Source organism: Chiloscyllium plagiosum, unplaced genomic scaffold (assembly GCF_037043375.1).
Source record: "Chiloscyllium plagiosum isolate Xiang-an unplaced genomic scaffold, Cpla_swu_hap1 HiC_scaffold_1, whole genome shotgun sequence".
NCBI lineage: Eukaryota > Metazoa > Chordata > Chondrichthyes > Orectolobiformes > Hemiscylliidae > Chiloscyllium > Chiloscyllium plagiosum.
Window position 1 is genome coordinate 82,381,683 of NW_028270139.1, and position 14,916 is coordinate 82,396,598.

The 14,916-nt window shown below is 43.2% G+C and overlaps 1 protein-coding gene across 5 annotated transcripts in view; it reads left to right on the forward strand.

Annotated features, from left to right (window-relative positions):
* micu3a (mitochondrial calcium uptake 3a) overlaps positions 1 to 14,916 on the forward strand; it is a 199,741-nt gene that overhangs the window by 92,995 nt on the left and 91,830 nt on the right. For 2 of the 5 annotated variants that reach the window (XM_043690241.2, XM_043690279.2), the window contains exon 7: positions 3,431 to 3,502. In XM_043690241.2, coding sequence (XP_043546176.2) covers positions 3,431 to 3,502 — 72 coding nt within the window. Of the gene's footprint in view, positions 1 to 3,430; positions 3,506 to 3,882; positions 3,925 to 14,916 lie in introns of all 5 variants that reach the window. The other 3 variants (XM_043690233.2, XM_043690270.2, XM_043690223.2) reach the window with 2 other exon arrangements.

The following is a 14,916-nucleotide window of genomic DNA, read 5'->3' on the forward strand; positions in this document are numbered from 1 at the left end:
AATGGCACTGATCTTGGAAACAGAAGGACCTTGGGTTGCACGTCGATTACACTTTGAATTTATTGGGACATATTTGAGAGCATGGTTAGCATAGCAAATGGGATCTTGGATTTAATAAATATAGTCCATGAATACAAAAGCAGGGATGTTTTGTTGAGCCTTTATAAAGCACTGGTTAAACACCAACTATGATGTTCAGTTCTGACTTGAGGGAAGTTGGGAGTCTGCTTGAAATGATGCAGGAAAGAGTTCTATAATTCTCCCAAGATTGAGGAATTTTAGTTAGGTTCACTTGGAAGAGTTGCTCACTTGGAAGAGTCATTCACTTTGGAGCAAAGAGGCTTCAGGGCAGATTTGATAAAGTGTGCAAAATGATGGCAGATTTGCATAGGGTGGAAAAAGGAAAGTTCTGTCAAGCTGATATTGTAAGGGCTACAGATTATGGTTTTGGGCAAAAGATGCAGGCAAGATGTAAGGTAGAACCTTTTTACATGACTAGTGATAATGACTTGGGACTTACTCTCATGAGGGAACGGAAATGACCAATAGTTTCCAAAAATAATTAGATTGGCACTTAGAGGAAATCAACTTGCAGGGCTGTGAAGATCGAATACATGAAGTAGGATTGAAGTACTGGCATGGACTTAATGGGCCAAATCATTTTGACTCTAAATTGGCCAAGACCTAATTGATCAGTAGAAAAGATTTAAGAAGTTGAATGATCTACTTACAATTCATTAGGAATATATGCCTTACAGACTGCTGATGACACATCTATATTCCCTTAACTATGTGCTTGAAATTCATGAAATCCCATCACGAATTTGAGAATTTCCAAAGCAAGCAACAAAGAAACCTACTTCGGTAGTTTTGCTATTTGTCCAATTAAAGTTCATGTTTTTCTCCATAAGAACTTTCTTCATTTTCCTGACTCTCCTTAAAAAGAAAATTGGTGACCCCTAAACCTATGGAGATATTTCTGGAGTTTGTGGTTACATCCGTTCTGTGAACTTGCTCAGTATGCAGGTAAACGGTTTGCCCAAGTAAAATCATCCTGATTTTAGAATATCAGTTCACAAGCTTCAGGAACAGGAAAGTGTGGAAAGATATTGCGCCCCAGTTAGATTTTTGCTGCTTCGGGTGCAGTGAGTCAAACTGGTAAATAATCAACTATTCACCAAATATGGTAAGCCTACATGAATGTTGCAGTAACCTGACTTAACTGCCACAGAGCACCAACTCTATTTTAAGACCATAAGAAGTAGGAACTGGAATAGGCTGCTCGGCTCCTCGAGTTTGCTCTGCTATTCAGTAGGATCATAGCTGATCCGAAATTCTTCATTTCCACTTTAGTCTCAACTAGACTATTGTGTCCAGGTCTGGGTGCTATACTTTATGAAAAATGTGAAGACATTGTAGAGGCTTCCAGGAATGTGGAATTTTGGTTATGAAAATACATTAGAGAAGTTAAGACTGTTTTTTTAAAGAAGGGAAAACTAACAGGAGATATGATAGAAATTTTCAAAATAGTGAGGGTCCAGACAGGGTAGATTGGGGAAACTTCCCACTTGTGAAAGGATTGAGAGCAAAAGGGCACAGATTTCAGACAATGGCAAAAGAAACAAAAGTGAGTTGAGAAAAAGCTTTCTCGCATAGCGAATAATTAGTGTGGTCGAGGCAGATTCAATTGATGCATTCAAAGGGAGTTAGACTGTTATTTGAACTTGTCTCTGCAAGGTGTGGAGTTGTGCAAAAAGGCTGGAGAATGACACTGAGAAATGTTCATTTGGAGAGCTAGTGCAGAGACAATGGGCTGACTAGCCTCGATAATATAATAATTTTATTACATTATGTGATTGTCCCCTGCATGTCTCACAGCCTAAATCTCAGGAAGAGTAGTTAGTTGAAGAGCAATTAGCAAACGTGTATTCGCCCCCTTTCTTGGCAGTTAACAGGCATCAGAACATCTTCTGTATGCAGTACAGCACATTACAATATGTCCATCACCTTTTTGACCTTGACCTGTTCATATCACTAACCCCATCATAGTAAGCTTCTGTCTATTTGAACAGCAAAGCTGCAGTGGCAGAATCTTTTTTTTAAAAAATACTTTGAAATATTCATGTAATCATTTTGGGCTTATTTGTTAATTAATTGCTCAATAAGGTCAATACCTCTTTTCGGATACAGAAGAAAACATTGATGTAGGCCAAAGCTCTTTTACAACAATTTTAGCTTTTTAATCACAAATATCATTGTGGTTTGAATTTAAATCTTAAATGTTAGCAATTGTTACTTCAGATACTTTGATTTCTTTTTATCTTTTTTGTGCAGAAAGACTTTGAACTTTTCTTTTGTTTAAAATCTACAGAAAGTGTGTTTGACAAACTTATTCAGAATTTCAAATATTCTGTTTAGTTTTGGTAAAACTATTACATATATTATTTTATGCACAGTGAGTTGATCTTAGTTGCACATATCTTACTCTTATATGTCGAAAAGGCAACTCTGATCTGCAGTCCTCACTTTTTCCTGGTCCAATATTGTATGCCTTATTCTGAATCCATTGGCAATTCAAAATGCCTGGTGTGAACCACCTATCTACCTAAATGTAAATTGAATTTGATTGAACCAAACTTGCAAAAAACGAGTTTATATATGTATAACACTCAGAATAAATGTCGTATTCAACATATATTTAATATTTTGGATTTTTAAAAATCTTTATTCTCGAGTTATTTTTCAGTTAATTATGTACTTCATAGATGGCTATGTTATAAGACTTTGAGGAGAAAGTGAGGTCTGCAGATGCTGGAGATCAGAGCTGAAAATGTGTTGCTGGAAAAGCGCAGCAGGTCAGGCAGCATCCAGGGAACAGGAGAATCGACGTTTCGGGCATAAGCCCTTCTTTGGGCTTATGCCCGAAACGTCGATTCTCCTGTTCCCTGGATGCTGCCTGACCTGCTGCGCTTTTCCAGCAACACATTTTCAGCTATGTTATAAGACTTGTCAACAATTGGCAATAAATTTAGCAAGCAATCTTTTGATCAGCTTTGGTGCATTAATAAATATTTAACTACAATTACTCCTACAAAATACACAGGAAAAGTGATATTAGAATTATAAATGAGTATTTCCACTACATTGTACCAAGGAACTATATAACTATTGCCCCATATAACTCTTTCACTATGTTGGTTGTCTTATAAACAATCTTTAAAACTAATTTGCTTTTGGAGCTTACGTCATTGCAAGCCAATGTTATTATTGTAACATTATTCACTTTGATCTGTTGATTTTAATGGTCATTCTATGGAGTTTAGTTTAAAAGTAGGTTGCAAAATTGCATTTTTAGTTTAGCTGAACTTGGTTATTAATAATATTATTTGTAAAGATGACTTTGTAATCTAATTCAAAGATTTTATTGTAGCTTCAGGAAATCTTTAGAAAGAAAAATGAGAAACGAGGACGAAGAGGTGATGATGAGGAGAAGTCTGCACAGGTGGTGAGCACATGTATTTTCCTGTTTTTGATCCTGTGATCTGTGAGGAAGGTGGCTAGTTAAAAAGGATATCAACACCAGCTTAATCTTAATGGTATCACTTTCCCAATATTAATTACTATAACTTCAAAAATTTTGCTGTTAGTGATAATTTGAGTTTGAGATATAAATCATAGTTAACAGATCAAGGTTCCAGAATAAAAGGGGAAGTACTAATATTAGACCCACGGGTCCATTCTGTTCTGCTTGCCTGGTGTAACCTGAGAATTTGCTTGTATGACTGACTGTATGTTCTAATTGCTTTGTCTTTTCTTTCCCTTTCCTTTTCTCAATTTCTGACTACAATCTGTAATTTGAAACTGCACCATATGGCATGTAAGAATCTGCAACTTTTTGGTTATCAATATGCTCCTCCTCACAGTGTATGTATTGTTCTTTAATTATGTCTAGAATATTAAATTTTGCAGGATACATTATAGTAGCAACAAAATATAACGTAACTTGATGAGCAAAATTATTTTAGTTAAAAATATTTGAATTTTGCTTTGCAAGCTCCACTATTCTGCCTTTAGAAAACAAGTTATGCATAAGCTCTGATCAATATGATAAATGAAATTGTAATTAAAATATTATTCTGAATGGACTTGTAGAAACAGCAAATTCTAATATTTCCTAATGTTAATTTACAAAAAATGTTCTAACTCTTGAACACTTGTTAAGATTATGGTTAGATCTAGTAACAGCGTAACACTGGTTAATAGTAAACTTGCAGCATGTACCATTGTCTGTATTTTCATAAGATGAAAGAATATATTTAGTAGAAGACTATTTTGATTATATGTTGGGGATGGGATAAGCTAGATCAAGTAAAGATGGGGAAATCCCATTGCCTGAGGTAAGTAATCTGAACCAGATATTTCATCTGCATTTTCATCATCTTGAGCAGGTGGAAAACATAATAAATGTAAGTGCAGCCAAAAAAAACCAAATGATCTTTATTTTATATCTACACAAATTATGAAAGGTCTCAATGACTGTCAAACATCTCAGTTTATTATCTTAATTGCAGTATGGTTACCAGAGTTTCTCCACGGAGTCTAACTCTGCAAACAAAACTTGCATCCAAATAGTGTCGAGATAAGCCATCTATATCACCAACCCCTTTGACTAGTTTCTCCTTTTCCTTCACAATGGATCATATCTGTCCAGTGCTATCATTGCCGCAATTCCTCGGCTGGTCTTCTCCTTTGTCTAGATCTCTTTTCTTGTCATCTGTGCTCTATTCCAGCTGCTAGCATCTCCATTCCTTAGACCAATTAAAAGCCTCCCTGTTCCACTTCAGCCACAGGCCCATTTATTTCTCCTTGTGCTTTTTAAACCGCAGAAGCTTAAACTGGTGCATTAGTGATGTGAAGATCAACAGCCAAAGAAATAGTATATAATAGCCTATTGAAAGAAGATCCAAGTTTCCACAAGTGTCCGAGTCAGTCCCAAAACCCCATGTATAAAGTCCAGGCGATTCTCTTCTATTTGCAGTTGTTTTTTTTTTTGAAAATTCCGATTTATATTTTGTAGTTTTAAAACCTGCTCTTGGAGCTATTGTCTCAATGATTAAAATCCTCACTCATAATTCTAGGACCTCCAGTTTAAGTTGTCGATAAACTAATGGGAACAATAATTTATGCTTTGTAGCCTGAAATGGCTTTGATACATTGATAAGTACTGCAAAGGCGAAATGCTTGAAGACCTTTGCTTAGAGTCCAGGGCCTACTTCCTTCTGGTTTGAGCTTCAATCTTTGCACTCCTATATTGTTATAGACTCGTGTCCACCCTACTTCCATTATGTATGGGCCCTGCAATTTATTTCTCATGCTGTGTAACAGCAGGTACCAGTTAGGCCAATACTAACTAGTGCCATTTCTGCAGATCCAGCACAATGTGTACCACACTCATACTGGTGAAATGAGAAATTTCTGTATTAAGCTTCTGTCAAAGGAAAACAAATAAATAAGAGATAGTCAGAAGAATAAGACTTTTCGAAAAAGGGAGGCTGAAAATCATAGAACCTCGACAGTCTAGATAGAGACCATTCGGCCCATCAGATCTGCACTGAAAAGCATCCCACCCAGACCCACCCCCACCACCTTATCCCTATTTACCATAGCTAACCCACCTAGCCTGCACATCCCTGAAAAATATGGGGCAATTTACAATTGCTGATCCACCTAATCTGCACATCTTTAAACAGTGGGAGCAAAATGGAGCACCTGGTGGAAACCCACACAGACACAGACACACATGCAAACTCCACCCCACCAATCACCCAAGGCTGGAATTAAACCTGGGTCCCTGGCGCTGTGAGGCAGCAGTGCTAACCACGATGCTACCGTGCCGCCCCTCGAGTAAAAGACAGAAAAATCACAAAGAGAAAGGCATACACAGAAGAGAAAAAGACTTGCAGATATAGAGAAAAGTAGAAAGATTTCAAAAGAGTTACAGAGAAAGAATGATGAATGAGAAAATCAAAATTAAGGCAAAGAAATGGTAAGAATTAATGAACTTAACCATGAGATAAGCAGACCCAAATAAATTTGGGAACAGAAGATTAATGCTGAAGGGATATCTAGTTATTTTTTATTATTCGATAATTATTTTGACTTAAAAATAATGCTGCAAATAGTAATTTGTTACCATTTCTAATGTCCCGTAATTTGTAATTGTAATCAGAGCAGGCAGCAGTGATTTTATTGTCTACTGTCAGTGATTTTATTCTTCAGAAGATGTGCTGTTGAGGTTATTCCAGACTGCAGTCATTTGGAAATCATTGAACTGACAACTTCCACATGAATGGACTTTACAAAATTATACCTTGTTGCATGAAGTGAAACCGGGTTTTATAATAGCTGGCTAGCTTGAGCAACCTTTGGCCTTAGCCTCATTAAATGAGGAATTTAATATTTGTGGAATTTCAAATTTCTATATTGTGATATGAAATTCATATATACTCTAGTTGCTTGTCTGTGAAAATGCTGTGACCCTACTTGATTTTGTCACTTTTGCTGAATATCTGGTTGTCATGGCATCAAAAATAAACTGATCTCATGAAAGGGGAAATTCACAGTATAAAATGAAATAGATCATAGATTTAAAAAAAAACAGAAAATATTGGAAATACCTAAGTTAGTCAAGATCTGTTGCATGACAAGCAGAGGTAACATTTCAGGATGATCTCTCAAGTTTTGTTGATATTTCAATTTTTGAACATCCACAGTATTTTGGATTTCCAACTGTTTGTGGGTAGTTTTCTTCAAGGTTAGTGGCAACAAAGTTCATGTGTTTTTAAGTTCAAAGCAATAAATATAATTTCAGGTGCATTTGTTATTTCATTTGATGTTTTCATGAAAATCACCTGAAATGTTTCTTGTACGTCAGAAAGATTTGGCATGAAGTTTACTGTTAGTGCAAGGGATTTTAAAACCATTGTTGATTTTAAGCATTCTTTCCATCTCCATACCTTTGTTTCATCTCTTTAATCATGTCAGGTATATTTGTGTTCCACACGCAACTGTGTATAGAATACATTTGATAGCACATTATTTTTCCAGTATGTACCTGTTAATATGAGCTTACATTCTTTTGTGAAGGCAGAAGATTATGAACATCGGAAATTGGAACAGGAGCAAGTCACTTTGCTGCTTGACCTCCATAACTCTTCACTTCCTTGTAATTCAAAAACCTGTCTGATTTAGGTTAAGTATCTTCATTGACCCAGGCAATGCCAAAGATGAATGTTCATCTGAAGAAAAGAAATTTCTCTGTTTCTCTTAAATGGGACCCTTAGGGCTACTTGTGGAGTTCTCTCTGAGGGGAAACATTGGGTGAGAGTCAGAAAAATTCCCAGCCTCAAAGCCCACCTTTGGAAATACTGGTTCCAGAGACACCATTTTAATTGACTGAACAAATGCTGGTTGAAATCAGGCCAACCAACCCTGATAAAAATTTGGCTGCATAAGATATAGCAGCAGAATTGAACATTCGGTCCATCGCATCTACTCCACCATTTGATCGTGGCTGATCTGTTTCTAAACCCCATTCTCCTGCCTTCTCCCCAAAGCCTTTCATCCTCTTAACAATCAAGAATCTATTTAACTCTGTCTTAAATACCCTCACTGATTTATTACCACAGAGGGCTGTGGAGGCCAAATTCCACAGATTAACTCGCCTCTGGCTGAAGAAATTCCTCCTCATCTCGGTTCAAAAGGTCATCCCTTTGCTCTGAGGGTGTGTCCTCTGATCATGGTGACTCCTATTAGTGGAAACATCATCTCCAGTATTCTGTGTTTCAATCAGGTGTCCCCCTCAACCTTCTAAATTCCATCGAGTGCATCCCATAATCCTCTACTGCTCTTCATATATGTCAAGCCTTTCATCCCTGAGATGCTTCTGATAAACATCCTCTGGAAACCCTCCAAGGCCAGCACATTCCTCCTTAGATAGTGGTGCCAAAACTACTCTAATTTCCACATGGTATTCTATCTGCCACTTCTGTGCCTACTCTGCTAGCCAGTCCAAGTCCTTCTGCAGAGTTACCCCTTCCTCAACACTACCTGTCCCTCCAACTATCTTTGTATCATCTCTACATTTAGCAACAATGCCCTTCATTCTTTCACATCCACAGGGATTGCTAGATGCTGAGGCAGACTGTTTCAATGCCCTATCTAAGTACTGCCCAATATTTAAAAAGAACAGTCCTTGCAGCTCTGCTACCTCTCACAGCCTCATCCCACCAGGTCACCTCATGCCCTCCAGGTCAAAGTATTTCCCAGTGGCATATGATGCAACTTCTCCTACCCTCAATTCATCCATCATGCCAACATATGACACTTCAATAGCCATTTACCCACTATACACTGTATGGAAGCAATGAACCCTGAAGTGACAGTTAGACATGTTTTTATAAGAAACCTTAATAGTGTTTCAATCATAACTTTCCATTATATTTTTGAAAAAAGAAGCATTTTTCACTGCAACCCAGTAGAAGTGTTACAAACCCTTTAAGTTCCAATAGTTTAAACCACCAGGCACTTGAAACTACTTAATCTTGTGCAATTAAAACATTGTGAGATTGATAGACATTAAAAAATCTGAGCTACCAATCAAACAGGGATACTCAACAGAGTAATGGATACCTGGCTTCTCAACCAAGTCTGGCTGGACACGGAAGAAAAGCAGCCGTTGATTGGAGGAGCAGTTCTGTGCCATCTCTCTCTATCTATTTAAAGAAGGAAGTACAAAGAACAGTCCATTAAGGGATAGGCCTTTCGGCCCATTAAGCCTCTTCCGGCACGTGATGTCTTTACACAGTCCATTTCCCTCTCTTTCCTGCATATTCATTTATCTGTCAAAGTGCCTCTTAAACGTTGCTGTTGTATCTGTTTCTGCGACTTCCTCTGGCAGCTCATTCCAGGCACTTACCACTCTGTGTTTTTAAAAAAAGTGCCTCTCATATCTCCTTTAAACTTTCCTCTTTTTACCTTTGAACCGATGCTCTCTAATAATTGACATTTCTACCCTGGCAAAAAGACTTTGACTCTCCATTTTATCCATGCCTTTCATAATTTTGTAAACTTGTAACAGGTCATCCTTCAGTTTCCAATGTTCAAGTGAAAATGAACTAGAGTCATCCAATCTCTCCTTGTAGCTCATACCCTCCAAACCATGCAACATACTGGTAAATCTTTTTAGATTAGATTAGATTAGATTAGATTAGATTACTTACAGTGTGGAAACAGGCCCTTCGGCCCAACAAGCCCACACCGACCCGCAACCCACCCAGACCCATTCCCCTACACCTAACACTACGGGCAATTTAGCATGGCCAATTCACCTAACCTGCACATTTTTGGTCTGTGGGAGGAAACCGGAGCACCCGGAGGAAACCCACGCAGACACGGGGAGAACATGCAAACTCCACACAGTCAGTCGCCTGAGGTGGGAATTGAACCCAGGTCTCTGGTGCTGTGAGGCAGCAGTGCTAACCACTGTGCCACCGTGCCGCCCATAAATGCCCATTCTGTACCCTCTCCAAAGCCTCCACATACTTTTAGTGTGTGGTGACCAGAACTGTTTACATGACTTGTCAGTTTTTATACTTTGTGCCTTGCCCAGTGAAGGCAAGCACCTTATCTACTTGTGTTGCCATTTTCAGAGAACTGTGGACCGGTATGCCAAGATCCTGTGTACGTTAATGCTTCTAAGGATTTTGCCACTTACTGTATACATGTCGCCTCCATTAGACCTTCCAAAATGCATTACCTCACGTTTGTCCAGAATAAATTCCATCTGACATCTCTCCACCCAAGTCTCCAGCATATCTGTATCCTGGTGTATCCTCTGACAATCTCCTCACTACCTGCAGCTCCTCCAATGTTTGTGTTGTCTGCAAACTTATTAATCAGATAACCTGCATTCCCCTCCAAATCTTAGCGATTTTTGACAGCATTTGTATCTCAGGTTAAAGTTCTGGACGTAAGTTTGCTTGTTGAGCCAGAAGTGTTTCGTCACCATACTAGGTAACATCAGTGAGCCTCGGTGAAGCGCTGGTGGTGTGTCCCACTTTCTATTTATGTCTTTAGGTTACTTTGGGTGGGTTATGTCTTTTCCGTTTTTTTTCTCAGAGGATTGTAGAGGGGGTCCAGATCAATGTGAGCATTGATAGAGTTTCGGTTGGGATGCCATGCTTCAAAGAATTCTTGTGCGTGTCTCTGTTTGGCTTGTCCGAGGATGGATGTGTTGTCCCAGTCAAAATGGTGTCATTCTTAGTCTGTGTGTAAGGATGCTAACAATAATGAGTCATATCTTTTTTTTGTGGCAAGTTGATGTACATGTATCCTGGTGGCTAGTTTTCTGCCTGTTTGTCCGATTCAATTCCTTGAAGCATGGCATTCCAACCGGAACTCTTATCAATACACACATCAATCTGGACCCCATCTACAATCCTCTGAGAAAATGAACCGGAAATGACATCACCCACCCAAAGAAACCTAACCACATAAATAGAAAGCAGGACATAACACCAGCGCTTCACCAGAGGCACACTAATGATGTTACCTAGAATGGTGACGAAACGTCTGAAAACAAGCTTTCCAAGCTCAGCGGCAAACTTACATCCAACAGATATATTTGCACTGATCTCTACGGAACACCACTGGTCACAGATGGCCAGTCAGAAAAATATCCTTTCACTGCTATGCCCTGTCTTAGTTCTGTATCCAACTTGCTTGCTCGCCATGGATCCCATGGGGCTTCACCTTCTGTAGTAGAGTGGTGCTGGTAAAGCACAGCAGTTCAGGCAGCATCCGAGGAGCAGGAAAATCGACGTTTCAGGCAAAAGCCCTTCATCAGGAATACAGGCAGAGTGCCTGAAGGGTGGAGAGATAAATGAGAGGAGGGTGGGGGTGGGGAGAACGTAGCAGAGTACAATAGGTGAGTGGGGGTGGGGATGAAGGTGATAGGTCAGGGAGGAGGGTGAGGGAAGGTAGCAAAGAGTACAATGGGTGGATGGGGGTGGGATGAAGGTGATAGGTCAGAGAGGGGGGTGGAATGGATAGGTGGAAAAGAAAATAGGCCGGTAGGACAGGTCATGGGGATGGTGCTGAGCTGGAAGTTTGGAACTGGGGTGAGGTAAGGGAGGGGGAGTTGAGGAAACTGGTGGAAGTCCACATTGATGTCCTGGGGTTGAAGTGTTTGAAGGCGGAAGATGAGGCGTTCTTCCTCCAGGCGTCGGGTGGTGAGGGAGTGGCGGTGAAGGAGGCCCAGGACCTCCATGTCCTCGGCTGAATGGGAGGGGGAGTTGAAATGTTGGGCCACGGCAGTGTGGTTGATTGGTGCGGGTGTCCCAGAGATGATGTTCCCTAAAACGCTCTGCTAGGAGGCGTCCAGTCTCCCCAATGTAGAGGAGACCGCATCGGGAGCAGCGGATACAATAAATGATATTGGTGGATGTGCAGGTAAAACTTTGATGGATATGGAAGGCTCCTTTAGGGCCTTGGATGGAGTTGAGGGAGGAGGTGTGGGCGCAGGTTTTGCAATTCGTGCGGTGGCAGGGGAAGGTGCCAGGACGGGAGGGTGGGTTGTTGGGGGGCATGGACCTGACCAGGTAGTCACAGAGGGAACGGTCTTTGCGGAAGGCGGAAAGGGGTGCGGAGGGAAATATATCCCTAGTGGTGGGGTCCTTTTGGAGGTGGCGGAAATGTCGGCGGATGATTTGGTTTATGCGAAGGTTGGTAGGGTGGAAGGTGAGCACCGGGGTTTCTGTCCTTGTTACGGTTGGAGGGGTGGGGTCTGAGGGCGGATGTGCGGGATGTGGATGAGATGCATTGGAGGGCATCTTTAACCACGTGGGAAGGGAAATTGCTGTCTCTAACGAAGGAGGCCATCTGGTGTGTTCTGTGTGGAACTGGTCCTCCTGGGAGCAGATACGGTGGAGGCAGAGCAATTGGGAATACGGGATAGCATTTTTGCAGGAGGTAGGGTGGGAAGAGGTGTAATCCAGGTAGCTGTGGGAGTCAGTGGGTTTGTAAAAAAATGTCGGTGTCAAGTCGGTCGTCGTTGATGGAGATGGAGAGGTCCAGGAAGGGGAGGGAGGTATCAGAGATGGTCCAGGTAAATTTAAGGTCTGGGTGGAATGTGTTGGTGAAGTTGATGAATTGCTCAGCCTCCTCGCGGGAGCATGAGGTGGCACCAATGCAGTCATCAGTGTAGCGGAGGAAGAGGTGAAGAGTGATGCCGGTATAATTACGGAATGTGGACTGTTCTACGTAGCCAACAAAGAGACAGGCATGGCTGGGGCCCATACGGGTGCCCATGGCTACCCTTTTGGTCTGGAGAAAGTGGGAGGATTCGAAGGAGAAATTGTTAAGGGTGAGGACCAGTTCGGCCAAACGAGTGAAAGTGTCGATGGAAGGGTACTGTTGGGGACGTCAGGCGAGGAAGAAATGGAGGGCTTGGAGGCCCTGGTCATGGCGGATGGAGGTGTAGAGGGATTGGATATCCATGGTGAAGATGAGGCTTTGGGGGCCCGGAAAACGGAAATCTTGGAGGAGGTGGAGGGCATGGGTGATGTCTCAAACGTATGTGGGGAGTTCCTGGACTAGGGGGAACAGGACAGTGTCTAGGTAGGTAGAGATGAGTTCAGTGGGGCAGGAGCATGCTGAGACAATAGGTCGACCTAGGTGGTCAGGCTTGTGGATCTTGGAAAGGAGATAGAACCGGGCAGTGCGGGGTTCCCGTATTATTAAGTTGGAAGCTGTGGGTGGGAGATCTCCTGAGGTGATGAGGTTCTATATGGCCTGGGAGATGATGGTTTGGTTCGGGGGTGGGGGGGGGGTTGCAGGTGGGGTAGTCATGGTCGAGGGGGCGGTAGGAGGAGGTGTCCTCGAGTTGGCGTCTGGCTTCAGCAGTGTAGAGGTCAGTGCGCCAGACTACCACTGCACCCCCTTTATCTGCTGGCTTAATGGTGAGGTCAGAATTTGAGTGGAGGACAGCGCGTTGAGGGTGAGAGGTTGGAGTGTGGGAGGGGCATAGACAAATTGAGGCGGTTAATGTCCCGGCGGCAGTTGGAAATGAAGAGGTCGAGGGCGGGTAATAGGCCAACACGGGGTGCCCAGGAGAATGGAGTGTGTTGGAGGCGGGCGAAGATCCCAGCTCCCAGTCTTGCCAAGTTTTCACCATCCCTCTAGACCTCCCCCTCACTGAGGACAAATGATCAGTCCTCAGCAAAGGACTCCCCTTCATCCCCCTCCGCCCACCCATCAATGAATTTAATACACGCCGTGATATCGAACACTTCTTCCGCTGCCTTCCAATCTTTAACAATCAGGACTCCCACCCACCTTCCGAGGACCCCTTTGCCTGCCTCCAACACACTCCATCCACCTGGACATCCCGTGCTGGCCTATTAACCGCCCGCGATCTCTTCATTTCCAACTGCCGCCAGGACATTAACTGCCTCAATCTGTCTACGCCCCTCCCCCACTCCAACCTCTCACCCTCACAACACGCTGCCCTCCACTCCCGCTCCTCCAATCCCGACCTCACCATTAAGCCAGCAGATAAAGGGGGTGCAGTGGTAGTCTGGCGCACTGACCTCTACACCGCTGAAGCCAGACGCCAACTCGAGGACACCTCCTCCCACCACCCACTCGACCATGACCCCACCCCCCATCACCAAACCATCATCTCCCAGGCCATACAGAACCTCATCACCTCAGTAGATCTCCCACCCACAACTTCCAACCTCATAGTCTGGGAACCCCGCACTGCTTGGTTCTACCTCCTTCCCAAGATCCACAAGCCTGACCACCCTGGCCGACCCATTGTCTCAGCATGCTCCTGCCCCACTGAACTCATCTCTACTTACCTCGACACTGTCCTGTCCCCCCCAGTCCAGGAACTCCCCATATATGTTCGAGACACTACCCATGCCCTCCACCTCCTCCAAGACTTCTGTTTCCCCGGCCCCCAAAGCCTCATCTTCACCATGGATATCCAATCCCTCTACACCTCCATCCGCCATGACCAGGGCCTCCAAGCCCTCCATTTCTTCCTCTCCCGACGTCCCCAACAGTACCCTTCCACCAACACTTTCATTCGTTTGGGCGAACTGGTCTTCACCCTTAACAATTTCTCCTTCGAATATATCCCACCACCAGGGATATATTTTCCTCCCCACCCCTTTCCGCCTTCCGCAAAGACCGTTCCCTCCGTGGCTAGCTGGTCAAGTCCTTCCCCGCCAACAACCCACCCTCCCGTCCTGGCACCTTATCCTGCCACCGCAGGAATTGCAAAACCTGCACCCACACCTCCTCTCTCACCTCCATCCAAGGCCCTAAAGGAGCCTTCCACATCCATCAAAGTTTTACCTGCACATCCAAGAATATCATTTATTGTATCCGTTGCTCCCGATGCGGTCTCCTCTACATTGGGGAGACTGGACGCCTCCGAGCTGAGCGTTTTAGGGAACATCTCTGGGACACCCACACCAATCAACCACACTGCCCTGTGACCCAACATTTAAACACCCCCTCCCACTCAACCGACGACATGGAGGTCCTGGGCCTTCTTCACCGCTGCTCCCTCACCACCAGATGGCTGGAGGAAGAACGCCTCATCTTCCGCCTTCGAACACTTCAACTCCAGGGCATCAATGTGGACTTCCACCAGTTTCCTCATTTCCCCTTCCCTTACCTCACCCCAGTTCCAAACTTCCAGCTCAGCACCATCCCCATGACCTGTCCTACCGGCCTATTTTCTTTTCCACCTATCCACTCCACCCTCCTCTCTGACCTATCACCTTCATCCCACCCCCATCCACCCATTGTACTCTTTGCTACCTTCCCTCGCCCTCTTCCCTG